Raw genomic sequence first — 18,635 nt, 5'->3', positions numbered from 1 at the left:
TTCCCTGGAAGAGTTGCAAACAGTTTTTAAGCAAGTCTAGTTTGGGGCTCATAGTATTTGCTGGTATCTCTTTAATGCAAATAAGGGACATCTGTAAAGCAGTAGCAACAATCCAAAACAAATTACTTGTTCCTTTTCCAGATAGGCATAAAGCCCTGGAAAATGATTAATCCTGGAATGCCACATTGTGTAGCAGAGTGTCTGGGAGGGAGAAATGAGGAATTGTTTAGTTATGGCAGTGGGCAAAGAACCAATGGGATTTAGGGTTCAAATAGACAAGGACTGAGCCTGTTGCATGGTATTACCTGGTGCCACATGGAGCTGAGTGCATCAAGGTCATTGTCCTCCCTGCTGCTGAGCTCTCCTGCATTTTACTTGGAGAGCCCAAGACCAAAACCAGAGGATAATCTGAACTGGAATAGGAAGCCCTCTCTAACGCTGGGCTCCCTATCAAGTGGTACAGTATAAGAGACACAGAAGGTCATATTTGTGTATGCCAATACATATTATCCTTCCTTGTTGGTGCCTACTGAAATCAGCAGCTGGGAACATGGCAAATTCTTAGCATAGGCAAGACTTAAGAAATTGCTATCTTTAATTCTCCATCAATGTGACTTCATGATATTGGGAGCTAATCACTCCAGTGCATCTTTGTTCAGAATAGAATTAAACATTTGTCTGAGAATGAAATTCCTGAGCCTTGTCTTTACTATAACCTGCTGTAACTATGAATGAAGTTGCTTGGGTAGCATATAACAAGTGGAGGTGAATGTTGGATCAAGCTCTGAGTTTCTAAAGTAGGAAATGAGCAGAGGAAAGCCTCCCAGGTCTTCCTGTCCCCATAATAAACCGAAGAAGGGCACAAGTACACCTTAGTTTGCATTGAAGGTCATCTTTATCTTAGTCTTCATTGAAATTTGGATGAAGAGGTCAAATCTTCTAAAAGAGTATGAGAGAAATGTAAACCAATTAATCTGTCATCCAGATTCATTCCGAAAACTCTAGTTTAAGGGTCTGCCTGCTCTTCTTAATGAGTTTATGAAATGAAAGTTATGGCTATGGCCTGGAGTGGTGGTTAGCAAAGGGAATTTCAAATATCAGTAATGATAACTGCAAATAGACCTGCTTCTGATGAAAGATGAATGTGTTGTGAATTGAGATTCTTATTAAGCAGTTTTTAGTTCTTCTGCACAGTTATCTCACAAGGCTAACATTGGTCATATTTTTTTCTGACATTATCTTGTACAGACTCCCAGGTTTGTTCTCCTAATAGAGAAACTTACCCAGAGCTGCATGTACAGACATTTGAGTACTCAGGCCCTGCAGAGTGGAGAGCTTGCAGTGCTGACACTGTGCAGCTGGAGGAGGGCCTTGTGCACACATCACAGTGTGCTTTGCAGGCTCCCTTAGTCTTCCTGGTGGCAGATGGCAGCAGTGCATTGAGCAGCTTTGATTGGCTGAACTAGACTGTCCATGGTCAGCCTGTGTTTCTCTGCAGCACAATATGGAGGTTGTAAAGGGGTCATGTTCTTTTCCCTCCTGAGCCGAAAAGTCCAACTGGTAACACACACTTTCCCTGGGGAGGGATGCCGGAGAACTATTTTCTCTTATGAGAGAAGCCATGGCATATACAGGCATTTGATCTTCCAGAAGAGCCTCTCCTTGTATGCACATCACAGTGCGCTTTGCAGGCTCCCTTTTAGAAATTTTCCTGGGAGTGATTTAACCCTGGTTATTTCCAGGTTATTGTTCTCCTGGAGTGGTCATTTTTACTGTGGAAAAGGTCTGAACATCTGTACAACTGTGGTTTCTCCTGGGAAAGCAGCACCTCTCCCAGGAGAAACTGCCTATATGAGGCCCTAGTAAAGAACATTGTTGTAAGTTCCTTATCGTTATTCCGTATCACTGATTGGGAAGCACCTGTCTTGGGAGAGATATTTTGTGGTAAAAACCTCTTTAAACCACAGGCAACAGCTTAGAAATATTCACTGACCGGAAGCTGAGGCTAAATCCGTTCAGACAAGAAACAAGGTATGGATTAACAGGTAGAGTAACCAATTATTGGCAATTCTTTTTAAGGGATTTTTCACTCTTGGCATCCAATCCCAATTCAAAGATTTTGTTATAAGAGGGGTGGTCTGTTTCAGCTAGATGCTGTGTGTGTGATGGAGGAATTGCTGGGCAAAAACCTTGGTCTGTGTTATGTAGGAGGTCAGATTAGACCGATGTTCCTTCCCGCCTTCAAAATCTATAAATCCCCATTGTAAATTGCCATGTTCCTAAAATTTCCTAAAATTATCAGCCTGGCTTTTCTGTTTGTTTTTTCATCTTGTAGTGCATTAATATATCAGGCCTTAAAACTCAGGGATGTCTTTAATGCAATGTTTTTCCTTAAAAATAAGCCAGCAACTTTTAAAATGTTTTTGGTTTAGAGCTTTTATGATTCATGTTTTCAAGTGTTCTTATGAAATTGAAGGCTAGACATTCAATGTAGGGGAAAAATGTGTCAAGTTTCTTTTTTGATCGTATACCTCTGGGAGTTGGAGCTTTATGAAAACTGCCAAATAGTATAAAATTCCCTTTAAAATCAAGTTGAGAACACTGCTCTTGAATAGTTGATTTTCCTCATTATTATCACTAACTGCACAGTGCTTGTGGTTTTCTTCTTTTTATATTTTTAATTGACTCATCCATTTTAAATATTTTTTTAATTATTGTTCAACTTTCAGATCGTCTCGTGCATTTCTGTCTCGCTAATTTCTTTCTCTCCACCCCAAATGTGCAACCAAAATTGCTTCAGTCCAAGCATTTTGTATTCTGGATTTAGTTATTTTCCTTGTACTTTTCTCTGAAACACACTTAGATCTTTTTTCATATGTAAACGTCATTTACTGCTTTAAATTGCTTTACTGCTTATAGGTATGGTGGAATTACTGATATAAATATGTTCATGCTGCTATACCTGTTTTACATGTGGGGAAGAATAATGAGCTAACACAATATAAACCATCTGTGTTCACACTAATGGTTATCCCTGTATATCTTTATCAGTTTAAAGAAAAAGTCATACCTAACTATAATGCCTATACCTATCCATACTTAATGGTAAGTCCAAAAATGTGTAGGGTCTGGCTTGGTTACCCTAGTTCATATGTACTGGACTTATTTCTTCTGGTATTTTATTGTATTGGAGCATTCAGTTCTCTTGGCTACAATATGGTATTGATTAATTTTGCTTGCTGGACTTTTTGGAGATTTATCTATTCCCTCCGACCCCCACGTTTTTTCCTCTTGAATTACGAGAGGATACATTTTCTTTTCAATGTGACTGGCTAAAGCATCAGTAATTAAATAGATAGTAATTAAATTTAATTGTCCAATAATAGGCTAGAAATGAAATTAAGTAGCAATTGAGACCCAATTTCTAGTCACTAAAGTTTTCTGTTTATTTACAGGGTTTTCATTTCCAGCAGGCATCTAGTTTGTTGTTTTTGGTCATCTTTTCAAATTTGCTTGAATAGCTAGTTGAAGAACTTGTGCCTCTGTGAAAAAAATAATAATAAAAAAGAAAGGGGGGAAGAAAGAAAATGGGTATTGTAGCAAACTCATACTCAACAGTGGATCATGGTGTATTAAAGTCATTACAGAAAACAAATTCGAAAGTGAAGATTTTTTCATGCGGATGGGCCTGGCGGGTGTGGCATTCCTGATTAGTGAAGTAGGTATTGAAAAGGAAATCTGTTTTGAAGAAGTCTTTGACCAACATTCAGTTCAATCACTGTCTTGCAGGAGGTCTACAAACCCCAAAGAAAATACAAACGTCAAGATGGAGCTGAAGAGCTGGTAGAGGAGGAGTCTAAGGTTCATGCCACCCTTTTGGAATATGGGAGGTAAAAGTCCCAATCTATGTTGAATATTCCTTTATCCTGGTGTCATTGTCTCACTTTGGATTGTATCAACTGGGCAACTTAGGTTTCACTGGAAATATTTCCGTTTCATTCGGACTGTTTGACACACTGATATAAGAAAGTGTATTTGGAGTTGCTCCAATTTGTTTTCACATTTCGTTTATTTCTGTTGTCTGTTTCTGGGGACTTCTGTGGCTCTTCCAGAAGTCATCAAGAATAGGGGTAGAAGAACATTTGGGTAGTTTTTTATCTTTTGTTTTATGATGATTAACATGGTTGCACTTAGGAGGCTAAATTATTTATGAGCTGCTTTTTTCAGAAAAAGCCATAGTGCTGATTCCTGTCCTCTGAACAGTCTTCTAGATGAAAAAACACAGAAAAAGTTGAAAATAAACACCAGTGAATCACCAGTGTCTTTGGAAATATCTCTCATCAGAAACAACTGGTGGGAAAATGTCGCCACTACTCTAGGAGAATTACAATATTTCTGTTTCCAGTTCCTATTTACAATTTGTTTTCTGTAGCTTAGTAATAGTTTTTATTCCCTCTTATTCTCTTTTCCACTGGGATCTTTCTCTGAGCTCTATGCATGTATTAAGTCCTATTTTCCTTTCTTCTATAGCTTTTTTTTCTTTTCTTTTCTTTTTTTTTTTTGGTCCCTCTGAACCCCCTAGATATACTGACATTTTCCTGTGAGTATTTTCATTTCTCTTATTCCTGTTTCTTTGTTCTTTTATTTTAAGGCAGCCGCAGTGGTCTGCATCGCATCTTGCTTTTATAACCTTTCCTTTCATTCGCTTGTGGTGTGTTATGATAGCCGCATGGACTGATTGACATCTGCCTTTTTTATAGCATGAATAAAATAAAACTTGCAGTATGTTTTTAACAAAATAAAACAACCCACGGTAGCTTGCATTTACGGACACTCGGAACAGCTCTTCACTTTTGCGTAATTTTTATATATTAATTTTCAACCTCAGAACTCCATCTTCCAAAGATTTTTCAATACAGATTTTTAAAATATTGGCAAGTTTGTTTAAAAAAAATATACGATTGAGGGGAACTAGTCATGATGGGCTTAAGTGATCTGTTCAGAACATTGTTTCAGTGCTGCAAGAAATAAGATGTCTTTCTCTTACATTGTAACCAGCAGTCCTACAATGGAACTAACACTTACAAACTGACCTTAAATTGGACCTAATACTTACACCTTACATTGAAATGACCCAACCACATTTGTTTGTGAAAAGTCACTAGAGGCACCTTATCTAGCACATTGAGAAACATGCTTTCAAACTATGGAAGGTTGCAACACCTTTTTCCTCGACAGGTTAAAAGCCGTGAGTATTTGTCCAAAGAATGGGAGATTTGGCCAGTTACTTATCTGCACAGTCCCATGTTTTTACTTCAGTTTTAATATCTCATTGGCTAATTAAAATTGTTGCTTCTTCCTCATCAGATTTTTTTTCATGAAGAGAAGTTCACGTTCATTATTTTAAATGGACTAGTATTTACCCACTTGTCAATTTTATCCTTGAAATGATCATTTTTAGTTGCTTGTGATTTTAATATTTTAGTAGACACTTTTTTCATCCTGAAGTATTGCAGTTTTTTTTAGCTTGTAAAGTAAAATTACAAGGATGGAAGTAGTTACTTGGAAGGTAAATGCCCTCCACCAAAAGAGAAAGTAGTGCTAATTAGGGGAGAAATTATTAAAGTTTTGCTGTAAAGTTAATGGTGAAAATGGGAGGCAGGAGTTGCTATTTAATATGGTAAGAATTGTTGTTAAAAATAAGCCCTAGCAAAAGGGCCAAATATTTAAGTTTAGGCTGGTCTATTTTCGGACTTTGCAGTGTTTGTTTTTAAGGACTTTAGTACACTTCAGATGTGCTTTAATTGTTAATTTTAGATAATTTAAGTTCCATAATCATTTTGTAATAAATTTATGATCCCATTCCAGCTAACAAAGGTATCTCAGGGTATCATAATGGAACACGGCTCCCTCACTTAATTTTAGTATTGCTGAGTCTTATTGTAATCAATTCTCAGCCGCTTCCATCTGCAAATGCATGGAGAAACGGGTGACTGTTGCTGCAGGGAGTTACAGCGTGTGGCCTAGTATAGGTATAGACGCTGATTATGTAATACCATATTGTGATTTAGCTTTGCAGTGGGTATGCCTGCAACTAAACCTCATCACAAACAGGGATGAAGCATGACTGAACAAACCCTGACCTAAAACCATAGATATCAGTGGGTTTTGGATACGGGTTCATTGCCACCTCTTAGATGCATATCACAAATTAACTTTGGGCCAGAAACACTAACCTATAGATGGATTCTTTGCCAGTATAACCATTTCAGTTAGGTGAATGATAAATATCAACCTGAAATAGTTATGCTTGTACTGCTCCTAGTGTGGATGCAGATATAGTTACTGATATAAAGGTGTCATATACTACAATAGCTTGTTACATTTTCTGCGTGGGACAGCTATACTAGTTTAAAACAACTTTTGTATCATCATAACTTAATTTATCCTCTTAGTGGGTTTAGAGTTGTTCAGGCAGAATCAGGGGTTGTATTTAATAACTGGAAACGACCCTGCTGCTGCTAAGGCTGTTCTTTAGTCCAGTATTATGTTAATGTTAAACGTCCTGCTTCTTCAGTATATTAGCCTTAGCATATTGCCTTAACGACCTTAACTTCAAACCAGTGAGCTAGGACCAGTTGGCCTTTCAAATTTGTGTTCTGGATTTGTGTCTTACAAATGCAGTGTATGGTTACCTACCTCAGATGCAACGGATCTAGGTTACTTACATTTTACAATAAAATTATACAAACTTCTGCTTAAGCATGTGGCATAACAAAGCATACATTTTTCTCTGTGGGAAAAAATGTAAACCTAAACAATGTTTATGTCTATCTGTATTTAAAACTCTGAGGCTTTTAGGCCCTGCCCTGGGAAGGAATTGCAAGTTCAGAAAGGCATTTAAGCCTGAGTTTAAATCCCATTCTTGGTGCAAGTGCTTCAGGGCTTTCCTAAACTGAGGGCTGTATAATTAATTACTCGAGATTCTGTTCCACCTCTCTCGGGTAAGAGGAGGTTTGCTTTCCATTTATTAGACTAAAGAATGTTGTTATAGCAATTCTGAATTTGCAATCCAAAAGGATGGGGTAGAGAGAGCGAAAGTTAAAGTGTAAACATGCTGTAAAAACTTCCTATTTATTTGCAGTATTCCATAACTAACCCCAAACTGACTGCTGTTGTTATTAGTTTAACAATTCACTTCATAATGCATTTCTTATGAGCAAAAATTGACATCTACATATATATTAAATTAAGAATGTGCTAATTCCAGTGATGCATTTCCTTGATTTTTACTTGTCTTTTTGTATTTTAGGAGGTATGGATTTAGCAGACAGGCAGGCAAAACAGAACAGGTAAATGATAATATCAATTTGTGATGCAAATTTAAAATGACTATAGGTGAGGGGTTGCATGAGTTGTATTCTTTTCCTTGCGAAGAAATGTTATTTCTATAAGCTGTTAAAGGAAGATTATGAAGTGAGCAGGTATGTGTATTTCAGTCTCTTAAAAATCACTATTAAACTAAAACTCTTTGTCATAAAAGACTCAATTGATTTCTGTCTCTCTTAAAATGATCTTCCTGTTCTGAAAGCATTTATCCAAGGTTACACCATGCTGCTTTCAGAAACACAAACTGGTTAAATAGACTTGTCTTTTTTTATATGGATTGACTGTCCATCCTGTATTTTAAGAGAGATCCTCAATGTTCTTGTGACGCATTCAAAAAAGAATTGCTTAAAATTATTCGATCAGATAAAAATGTTTTCAAGCAATGGTCATGGAAAAAAGTAATGCATAGGAATACCAATATGTAGTGCACAACTTTGTTGTATGGTTTTCTCTTACTATGTATGTAATACAAGCATGCTACATTTTTATAACATTCCAAAATGTTGAATTTCTGTACCCTTTATTAAGTATTCTTTTGTATAAAAGTATGTAAGTTCAATACACCTTACTTTTCTCCGTGACAAGATATTCCCATGACAGCGCATCAAGCCCATAATAGCTTGAAAGAAAACCACAACATGCTTACCAGCAGAGGCTACATAAAGAACCAGGAGTATCTCAATATTCTGTTTATAAACATAAATTTATAAATTGAATATTCAGCAATAAAGAGGATGATGGATGGTAGTAGGTATGGCCAATGGTAAAAAACAAACAAACTGTTCTGCTCCTAGAAATGAGATGAGCTACCCAAAACATGACCATGTCTCCTTCATGAAGCTCTGTTGGCTTGTAAGTCTATACAGGAGACTGAGAGAGAGGGCATTTCAAATGGGCCTGAGTAGTGTGACAATGTGGCATCATAAATTCAGTATGAATTTCTTAGCAGTATTAATTAATTTAGTCACACTGATTCTTCTGGAATACAACCCCCACTCCCACATATAGGCTTCTTCCTTTTGCATCTAAAATCCACTTTCAGATGCACAAATGTTAAACACTTATGAGATCTCAATTTTAATTTTATACTGTAGTCTGGTGCTTTCTCACATGTGACATACTTGCTGTATTTAGATGGACAAACCTGAAGGTACACTCCAATCCTGATTCCATGTCTGTCTTTAATAGGCAGGGCATCCATTAAAGTCAAAATGGGTGACACTTCTGTAGCTGTGGCCTGACTTTGATAGATTTATAGATGCTGGTGGCTGGAAGGGACCTTACAAGATCATTGGGTCCAGACCCCTGCACTTGGGCAGGAAAGACTGCTGGGGTCAGATGACCCCAGCAAGGTGGGCAATGCTTTTTGAAGATCGCCAGGGTGGGTGACTACCACCCCTGGGAAGGGGAGTCTGTTCCAAACCCTAGGCACTCGAGCCGTAAAGAAGTTTTTTCTTATGTCCAATCAAAAGTGATCTTGAATGAGTTTGTGCCCATTGTTTCTTGTCTTCCCCTGGGATGCCTTGGTGAACAGATGCTCCCCCAGGCCCTGATGTTCGCCCCAATATACTTATAGGCTGCCACCAAGTCTCCTCTGAGTCTTCTCTTCTCCAGGCTGAACAGTCCCATGTCTTTCAGTCTATCCTCCTGTGACCTGCTCTCCAGACCTCTAATCATGCACGTGGCCCTCCTTTGGACTCTCTCAAGCTTCTCCACATCCTTCCTGAAGTGCAGCACCCAGAACTGGATGCAGTACTCCAGCTGCGGTCTCACCAAGGCTGAGTTAAGCAGGAGGGGTGTGTGTAGATGAAACGGGGGCCCTAAATTGAAGCAGTGGGTTAAGTAAACCCCTGTGTCAAGCACATACCCCACACTTACCTGTCTCTGGCGGCAGGGAGGGCAAGCTGCCAGCGGGCGGAGCAGTCCCTGGGCTGCAGGGGTGGGGGGTGGGCTGGTGCTTCCATCCGTGGCAGTGGCAGCCGCCCCCCCCCCCCCCCCCCCCCCCCGACAGCACCTGCCCACAGGCACCTGGCTTGGGCTGTCCCAAGGGGCCACTGCAGCTGTGGAGGGAAGAACCAGGCCCCCACGCAGCTCCAGCAGGCAGACAGGCTCTGGGACGGGAGGGGGAAACAGGCTTGCCACTTTTCTTGGGCAGAGTCTGCCTTCCTGAGCTGCTGCCAGGCTGCCTGCAGGGCTTCCTGGAGAGCTGCAGAGCTGCACGGAGCCTGGTGCTTTGCTCTGGCTGTAGGGGCAGCAAACTAAATCTCTGGAGAAGCCCAAAGTCATTTAAGATGCATTACGCCACTGAATTTCCTACAGCAGCTGGAATAAATGCACAGTACACTACCAAGGCATGCAAAGGCATGGAAACAATGACACCATTAAAGCGGTGCAAAAGCATTTAGCCCAGCCCGCTTTAAAGTGTCGTGCACACATGCCCCTCGTTTCGTCTACACACAGCCAAGGATGACATCCTTGCTTGAGATGCTTCAGTAGATGCATGCCAGTATTTGATTAGCTCTGCCAGCTACGGCATTGGCGGCTCATGTTCATTCTGTGGTCTGTCACAACTCCCAGGTCTTGTTCAGAGGTGATGATAGCAAGCGTAGCACTGCTGCGCCTGTAGGTGTGTTGCAGATTATTTCTCCCCTGGTGGAGCACTTCACATTTCTCCGTATTAAACATCATCCGGTTAAAATCCGCTCATGTTGCAATCCTGTTCAGGTCAGCCTGTATTGCCAGCCTGTCCTTGGGTGTGACCGGCTGTAGTCTTCCTTTGTAAAAATAAGATAAAGAACTGTTGAATTAGACTTCGCTTTGTTTTCCCTTCATAAACCTTTAGCTTGCTGGAATTCCATAAATATTTGTGTTATTTTTTTCTTAAATAGGCTGAGGACAAGAAAAAGGTGCTACCTACAGGGCTTACAGCAGCAGGAAAGACTGATGCCTATGATGACGATGACCTTCAAGCTGCTGAAGAGGTGTGCTATGTAGGGGGATTAAATGTTAATGGTTCAGGGACAGGTAATAAACATAGCATTAGAGGAGGCTACATAGTTTAGCCAATGAGTGAATTATTTCAATAGCAGAAGTGGAATAAAAATAAATGCGTGAGTCGGTTTTCTCATTCAAAAACTTGTCCGATGTTTTGCAACCACTGGAAGGACGCAACGCACAGGACTGAATCCTGTACAGAGATATGCAAGGAACTCAGTGCTCTGATTTTCCAGAGGTTAATGGGGCACCTCATGGAAGTAAGCCTTCACTGTCAGAATTTCCTATATATAATAAATTTTAGGTTTCTTATAAACTTAGGGCACCTATACACAAGCAGTAAGGCTGCTCTGAAGCGCTACAATTACAGCATGTCAGAGCAGATTCAATTAATCAAGTCTGCTGGAGTGTGATAATTTCTGTGCTCCAGCGGACTCCAGCATCTCGTGTATCAGCCTCACTGCTTAAAAATTAAAGTTAAAAGCACCCTGTTGCCATTTTTAAACACGTTTTACTTCCATAAATTTATAAATGCCCTTAGTGTCTTATTTTACACACTTAAACCAATCGCATCAATTTGTATCTAGTAGTAACTCTTCGAACAGGGCTTAGTGCTAGGTGTTTAAAGTCCTCTTGCCAGCTGTTTTGTTAGTGTATGATATTGCTTATCTCTCAGTGTTTTCTCTCACTAGCTTCGTATTAAAACACTGATGACCGGAATGGCTGTAATGGCAACAGAAGAGGTAAGCAATACTTAAACTGAAGTATGGTGTGGAAAGGTGTATCCTAGAACGGGTTCCCAAATTGTGGTATGTGTACATCTGTGGATATGCAAGATATCTCTGGGGAGTGGACAGGAGAAATTGTGTAATGGTGGATTTAATTTTCATTACAATAATAATTGGCATTTAGGGGGGTTAAAATATAAAATGTATGCTGGTAGGGGTATGTGGGCAGCTACTAAATCTGGAAGGGGTATGTAATAAGAAACAATTTGGGAACGTCCGTCTTAAATCTTTTCTGAGTTCTATTTTCTATCATCAGAGATCTACCCATTGGATTTTGGATCAGGCCCAAAGAACAATGAGACTTTGCCAGTCAGATAAAATAACTCTTTTATGTCTCTAGAGATTAAGATAGTGTGTCCAATCTTTAAAGAATACATTTTTGCAATATAATTTTAAGCCAAATCAGTTCAATATGGTCAATAGGACTTATTTATCCTGTTAATTTTGCTACTGAATTTCTTCTCTGCATCTCTTATTTGCTTTGAAAGAAGTAATTATGCTGGAAAAGGGTTGCGAGACTAAGGTACTTGAAATGTATATTAAAAGAATACAGGGAAATATGAGCGAACAGTGAAGATTGCACATTTCATTAGGCGTGTGACTTAAAATTCTTCACCCTAAAATAATGAGCACGTTCTTGGTATAAATCACAGCCCTGTTTTGTAAGTGATACGCAAACAGTTTAAACATTTTTTTAAAAAGTTACAATTCAAGGAAGACTCGAAACACATGAAGTCTTTTTCACTTTCAAATTTCTACCTAATAAAGGGATATCGCTGTTTCTGGAAAAAAAAGAAATGTGCGTTTTAATATATTTGTCAAGCCAAAGCTTGGGCTTGTTAACTGCAGTATGAAATGTGTCTTCTGATATGAGAAAATCTAAATATTTCTCTATTATACTTTTCTTGAATTCCTTTATTTCTGGCATATTGGTAAACAACAGTGTGCTGAGCATGCAATTTTGAAAATCCATGGTGCATATTACATGTATTGATGTGGATAGAAAATAATTTCTTAAATGGCAAGGGACAAGTCTATATGCAGTGGCACAATAGTACATTCTGCTTCTCAAACAGGGTGAATTTAACCCTTGCTGAACTGCATGGTGTTACTGCAAGACTGCCACCTGTATCTGAGCTAACCAGTTTAAAGCTCTTATTCAGATCTGTATGATACACCCCAGTCAAGTTGTTTCATGATCAGATGCCGTGTAGAGTTCTTTGTCCATCTACAGATTTAGTTTCTGTACACGGATTTGATTTACGATGCGTGCCCTTTCATACGTGTGCATGGCAAGAATTTGGCTCAGAAGGTTTGACTGTTTGGGGGATTGATTCTGTTTGTTGAATTCTTATCACATGCAGCACGGAGAAATATTGTCAGAGACTTAAAGCACCTCAAGACAGTGGCATGCATTGTCAAAGATGAGTTCAAATTAAGTTTAATTATTGTCATTATTTGTTAAAGGTTCAGAAATTAAAGAAACCCAGTAGTTACATTTCCTCTGGAAGGTGAGGTTGAAGACTTCATCTTTTTGTTCAGTACATGGTCTAGACTCTTCCGTGCCTGACTCTTTATGAACAAAGATTACATTGCCTTAAATGCTATGTATGTATATAATATAGTTCAGGGGAAGGAGGGGTAGGGAGAGAGTTGCCATAGACGATTCCTTGATTTCATTACTACAAAATGTCCCAGTAACTACTGCTTTGTATAATTGCAGGGCAGGTTGACAGCAAGTACCGTAGGTCAGATTGTTGGACTCCAATCTGATGAGATCAAGCAGATAGTGTCAGAATATGCTGGAAAGGTACGTATTTTATCTGCTTACATTTTTTTTTTCAAATTGCATCTCATGAATTGCTAACTTTGGCCTTGAAACTAAAATTGAATGCCTTGAATTTTTATAAACCGTTTTTGTCAGGTAGTGAAGATGTGATGCAGGAAAGCATGTAAACATATGCTTAAATCAGCAGGACTTAAGGAGATGTTTTATTTTAAACATAAGCTCTTTCCTAAGTATGGATGAATTTAAGAACATATATAAATATTTTACAGAGTACTTGGCTGAATCGGCACTCTCTCGTATCTGTGATATAGGGGGAAGGGATGGATTCCCAGATCTTTCATAACAACCATACAGTGTTTTAGCTTTAAGTGCACAAACCACACTAGCTGTGAAAAGCTAAGCATAGATATAAATGTCTCTGGGATTTGGGCCTGTTTCATTGGGTTCCCATTATGATGTAATGCCAGTTCAGTGCATAGCATTGCCAAAAACCATGTCCCTGTTGCTTTTAGAAGTCAAGGAAATTACCCTTGTTTATCAGATTAATTTATGGTGCTCTTACTGTGATTGTTATTATAGTAATGTGGAAAGAAAATCTGGCTGTTTGAGCAATTAATACGTATAATACATCACTGCCAGCTGTGAGTTATAGGTCGCTCTTATTTGTCCAATAGTCTTCTCGTATTTCTTCCTTTTTCTTGACATTTATGAGGTATGGAGCTTTCCAACTTTTGAGATAAACCCTATAACTCAACAGACTCTATAGCAAATTCCCTGCCTTTCTCTATTATACAACATTGGAAGAACAGAAGCCCAAGGGTCATATTTCAATGTAACATTTCTTCTGTTCTGAGAGAAGGCTACAGGACCTTGACTATTACAGCAGAACAGTGATTAATAATCTGGAAAATAAGAACTGATTCAAGTCAGACCAAAAATGTATCACATTTTAAATCGAATTTACTGAATGCTATGGATCCTTCTTCTTCTGCCTGTATTAGGAGAGAAAAGGGCATTATCAAACTGCTCATAGAAGCATCAACAGCATTCTGGTGGGGCCTCCTAGTGGCTTGGGAAGTATTTTGCATAAATCTTATAATAAAACTAAAGGAAGGTATGCGATTATTTCTATGATCCTGAGGGAGTGTCTGTTTTCCCTCCTCCCCCTTCCTTCCTCCCCCCCATTATCTAGTTACCATTTTATCATTCCTGCCTGAGATGCTTTTCAAAAGAGAGATTTTAGGAGACTTCCCTTTCAATTATATCCAGAGACAGCTATTTAATACTGTTTTGAATAGTTGTTTTAACAGTGTGGCAGAACCCAAAATATTGAACTGGTGATGGTCTATAGAAACGTTTACAAAACCCCAAACAGACATTGAATGCCTGTTCCAAGAAATATGTTCTAATCAAGGGAAGATGTGTCAACAAGGAGGATAGTCAGGTTGGAAGATGCAGTTATTTATGAAAGGTTTAGCGTAATAAAACATTGGGTACATTTGCAACTAGTACAGGAGATGAAATTAGTTGGGATCGTTTCATTTTGCATGGTCCCAATCACAATCTTGCTTTGTGCAAGATGCACTGTTATTGTAACTTGGTCATTTAAATTTCGTGTGTAGGTCTGGCCAAGCTTTCACGGCCAGCAGTATCTGGACTTGTCATAAAGGGGAGGATTCTTTGCTAGCCATCATCTTTTAACATCTTAGATTGTTGCACAAAGCATTCGTTTTTCCACTCCCCAGCACCCTTTTTTTATTAAACAGTATGCACTAACACAGCTTTGTTCTTACTATGCTTTGAAAGATCCTTCTAACATGAATGTGCTAGATGGAGCTTCTGTCCAGTGAGTGCCTATTTAAATATACGGCATTGTCTGCAGTAGGGCAACAAGAAAGTTTCACTGTTTACTAACAAGGGAAGATAATTATATAAGTGACAGAACAGATAAAACAGGATAAGTGCATTGGCCAAACTCCCTCTTTAAAATACATAAAGAAATATTCTTATCAGTGCTAACATTGAATGCTGTCTGCAAAATGATTACACAATGGGATGTTTAGGCAGAATATTGGCCAAGGTTTGAGCAAGTAAAAATGTCTCCACTTCCACAGCTTTTTATTAGGACCTAGCATACACCATATAAATTCAGTTAGAATAGTATAAAATAAGCATGTTAACAGCTCAGTGTGATTAATGATTGTGTCACCAAAAGAAGATGCTAAATTGGATTTTTTTTTTGTTGGGTTTTTTTTTTTTTTTTTTTTTTTTTTTTTTTGCTTACTAGAAGCCGGAAACATGAAAGTATGGTAAGATGCAGTTTATTAGCACTGGCTTCCTGAATATGTGAAAAGCTTTGAGATAAAAATTATTGCCAGTCGTATCAAAATGTAAGGGGAAATGCACAGCACAAAAAAGCCACTGCTAGAGTTGTTCTGATTGAACCTCAGTTGAAAGCTTCATTCAAATTCTGGTCATTATTAGGGGAATATTTATATTTTACACAAGATTTGGAAGAAAAGGTGTGGAATTCTCAGGGTTCAACAATAGAATACCAAGTTTTCCAGCTGGACGGCACTGGCTTTAATTGATTTTGAATGAAAAATCATTTGTTTGCTATTTGTATTATGTGAGGTAACAGCTGAAATGAGGATAAGCTAGCTGTTTTGAAAAACCTACTATTTAACCATTACCATCCAATAGTCATTTAGATGTCTGCAGGAAGTGAATTATAGGTCTCGACATAACTCCAGGAATAAAGTGGTGTAAACCTACATCTTAGTATTGGAAGTTTTTCATTTGGGTCAGGGTAGAAACAAAGTGGTATATGGGATGGGTTGAGAACAGTGTTTGTAGGGATTTTTCACTAGCGCTAATAGTACACACAGAACGCACCCAAGGGTGATGAGGAAGTTGGCTGATGTGATTGCAGAGCCACTGGCCCTCATCTTTGAAAACTCATGGCTATCAGGAGAGGTCCTGGATGATTGGAAAAGGGCAAACATAGTGCCCATATTTAAGAAGAGGCAAAAGGAGGATCCAGGAAACTACAGACCCAGTCGGCCTCACCTCAGTCCTTGGAAAAATCATGGAACAGATTCTCAAGGAATCCATTTTTAAGCACTTGGAGGAGAAGAAAGTGGTTAGGAACAGTCAGCTTGGATTCACCAGGGGCAAGTCATTCCTGACCAACCTGATTGCCTTCTGTGATAAGATTTCATAGATTTCATAGACATTAGGGCTGGAAGGGACCTTGAAAGATCGAGTCCAGCCTCCTACCCCAGGGGCAGGAAGTCAGCAGGAGTCATAGGATCCCAGCAAGATAAACAGCTAGATTTCTCGAAGGTGTTCAAACTAGGTGCTTGAACCACCTCCGGTGGCAGGCCATTCCAGACCTTGGGGGCTTGGACAGTAAAGATGTTCTTCCTTATGTCCAGCCTGAAATGGTCATGGAGGAGTTTGTGACCGTTTGACCTTGTCATCCCATGGGGTGGTTTGGTAAACAAATGTTCCCCCAGATCCTGGTGAACACCCCTGATAAACTTATAGGTGACCACCAGATCACCCCTGAGCCTGCGCTTTTCCAGGCTGAAGAGTCCCATAGTTCTCAGCCTCTCATCATAAGGTCTGTTTTCCTGACCTCTGATCATGCGCGTGGCACTCTGGACTCTCTCAAGCTTCTCCATATCCTTTTTCAATTGTGGAGCCCAAAATTGGACACAGTACTCCAGCTGTGGCCTCACGAAGGCAAAGTACAACAGGAGAATAACGTTCTGGGATTTTCCTGAGAAGCATCTATGGATGCAAGCCAGCGTTTTGCTCGCTTTTCTAGCTGCAGCATCACATTGAAGGCTCGTGTTCATCTTGTGGTCAGTCATTACCCCCAAGTCCTTTGCATCCGTAGTGATAGCCAGCATAGCACTGCCAAGCATATGAGCATGCTGCAGGATTTTCTTCCCAAGGTGGAGAAGGTGACTGGCTCTGTAGGCATGTGGAGACCAGTGGATGTCGTATCCCTTGATTTTAGTAAGGCTTTTGATACAGTTTCCCACAATATTCTCGCAGGCAAGCTCAGGAAGTATAGGCTGGTTGAATGGCCTATATGGTAGATGGAAAACTGGGTGGAACATCAGGCTCAGAGGGTAGTAATCAATGGCTCAATGTGTAGTTGGCAGCCAGTATCAAGTGGAGTGCCCCAGGGGTCAGTCCTGGAGTAGATTTAGTTTGATGTCTTCATCAGCAACCTGGAAGATGTCATAGAGCGCACCCTCAGCAAGTTTGCAGATGACATCAGGCTGGGACAAGTAGTAGATATGCTAGAGGGTAGGACCAGGATTCAGAGTGATGTAGACAAATTGGAGGGTTGGGCCAAAAGGCATCTCGTGAGGTTCAACAGTGACAAGTGCAAAGTCCTGCGCTTAGGACAGAACAGTCCCATGCACCGGTGTAGGCTGGGGGGTGACTGGCTGGGCAACTTTGCAGAAAAGGACCTGGGAGTCGCAGTGGACAATAAGCTGAATATGAGACATCAGTGGGCCCTTGTTGCCAAGAAGGCTAACGGTATGCTGGACTGCATTGGTTGGTGCATTGCCAGTAAGTCAAGGGAAGTAATTATTCCCCTCTATTCAGCATTGATGAGGCCACATCTGAAGTAGTGTGTCCGGTTTTGGGCCCCCCACTACAGAAAGGATGTGGACAAATTGGAGAGAGTCCAGCAGATAGTAATGAAAATGGTTAGGGGGCTGGGGGACATGTGACTTCTGAGGGGAGTCTGAGGGAACTGGGCTTATTTAGTCTAAAGAAGAGAAGACTGCAGGGGGAATTAAGAGCCCCTTTCAACTACCTCAATGTGGGGTTTGAAAGAGGATGGTACTGGACTGTTCTTAGTGGTGGCAGATGACAGAACAAGGAGCAATAGTCTCAAGTTGCTTCAGAGGAAGTTTAGGTTAGATATTAGGAAGAATTTTCTCACTAGGAGGGTAGTAAAACACTGGAACATGTTACCCAGAGCGGTGGTGGACTCTGCATCCTTGGAGGTTTTTCCCAGCTAGACAAAGCCTTGGCTGGGATGGTCCTGCTTGGAGCAGGGTTTTGTACTAGATGTGACTTCCTGAGGTCCCTTCCAGCCCTAATTTTCTGTGATTTCCTGGACTGTCAGTCTGGCATTTCTTGCCAATGTTAAATTCTAATGGAGAATTGCAACATATAAATACAAATGTACTTCACTGAAGACCTCCTTTAGCTGCTTTGGCTCAGAACCTAGTCAGATAGTGAATAATAACTTCACATGTCAAATCCTTGACTTCTTTATAGTCTTGACTAAAGAAAAAAATAAAGACATCCCAAGAAAATGGAATTCTTGTGCTCCATCCTTTGAAGAACAAAGAGCAATGGTTTCATGTAAATTCATATCAAGCCATAAAAGATGAGGAATAAGCTCTGTCCCTTTAGTCTGTTGTTTTTAAACTTTTCAAGTTCATTCTTTATAGAGGTGTTGCTGAGTTTCTGGTATTTTCCTTTGAAGAAGATTGAATGGTAGTTACAAATGCTCAGAATTTCCTGCAGTCGGTGCTCTTTCTATGAATAAAAGTGGCGTTATTTAGTTATTGTACTAATCTATTTAATTATTGCACTAAGCTTTTAACGAAAGCTTCCAACCACTTACAGCAAATTCT

At 39.7% G+C, this 18,635-nt stretch overlaps 1 protein-coding gene across 2 annotated transcripts in view; it reads left to right on the top strand.

Annotated features, from left to right (window-relative positions):
* CCDC93 (coiled-coil domain containing 93) overlaps positions 1 to 18,635 on the top strand; it is an 89,743-nt gene that overhangs the window by 22,963 nt on the left and 48,145 nt on the right. For both annotated transcript variants that reach the window (XM_014599580.3, XM_006259110.4), the window contains exons 7-11: positions 3,790 to 3,890; positions 7,313 to 7,352; positions 10,278 to 10,370; positions 11,076 to 11,126; positions 12,895 to 12,981. In XM_014599580.3, the coding sequence (XP_014455066.1) occupies positions 3,790 to 3,890; positions 7,313 to 7,352; positions 10,278 to 10,370; positions 11,076 to 11,126; positions 12,895 to 12,981 (372 nt within the window). The remainder of the gene's footprint in view (positions 1 to 3,789; positions 3,891 to 7,312; positions 7,353 to 10,277; positions 10,371 to 11,075; positions 11,127 to 12,894; positions 12,982 to 18,635) is intronic.

This window comes from Alligator mississippiensis, chromosome 4, assembly GCF_030867095.1.
Source record: "Alligator mississippiensis isolate rAllMis1 chromosome 4, rAllMis1, whole genome shotgun sequence".
Taxonomy (NCBI): Eukaryota; Metazoa; Chordata; order Crocodylia; family Alligatoridae; genus Alligator; species Alligator mississippiensis.
The sequence above is the reverse complement of the archived record's forward strand: the minus strand, read 5'-3'. Positions and strand labels throughout refer to the sequence as shown.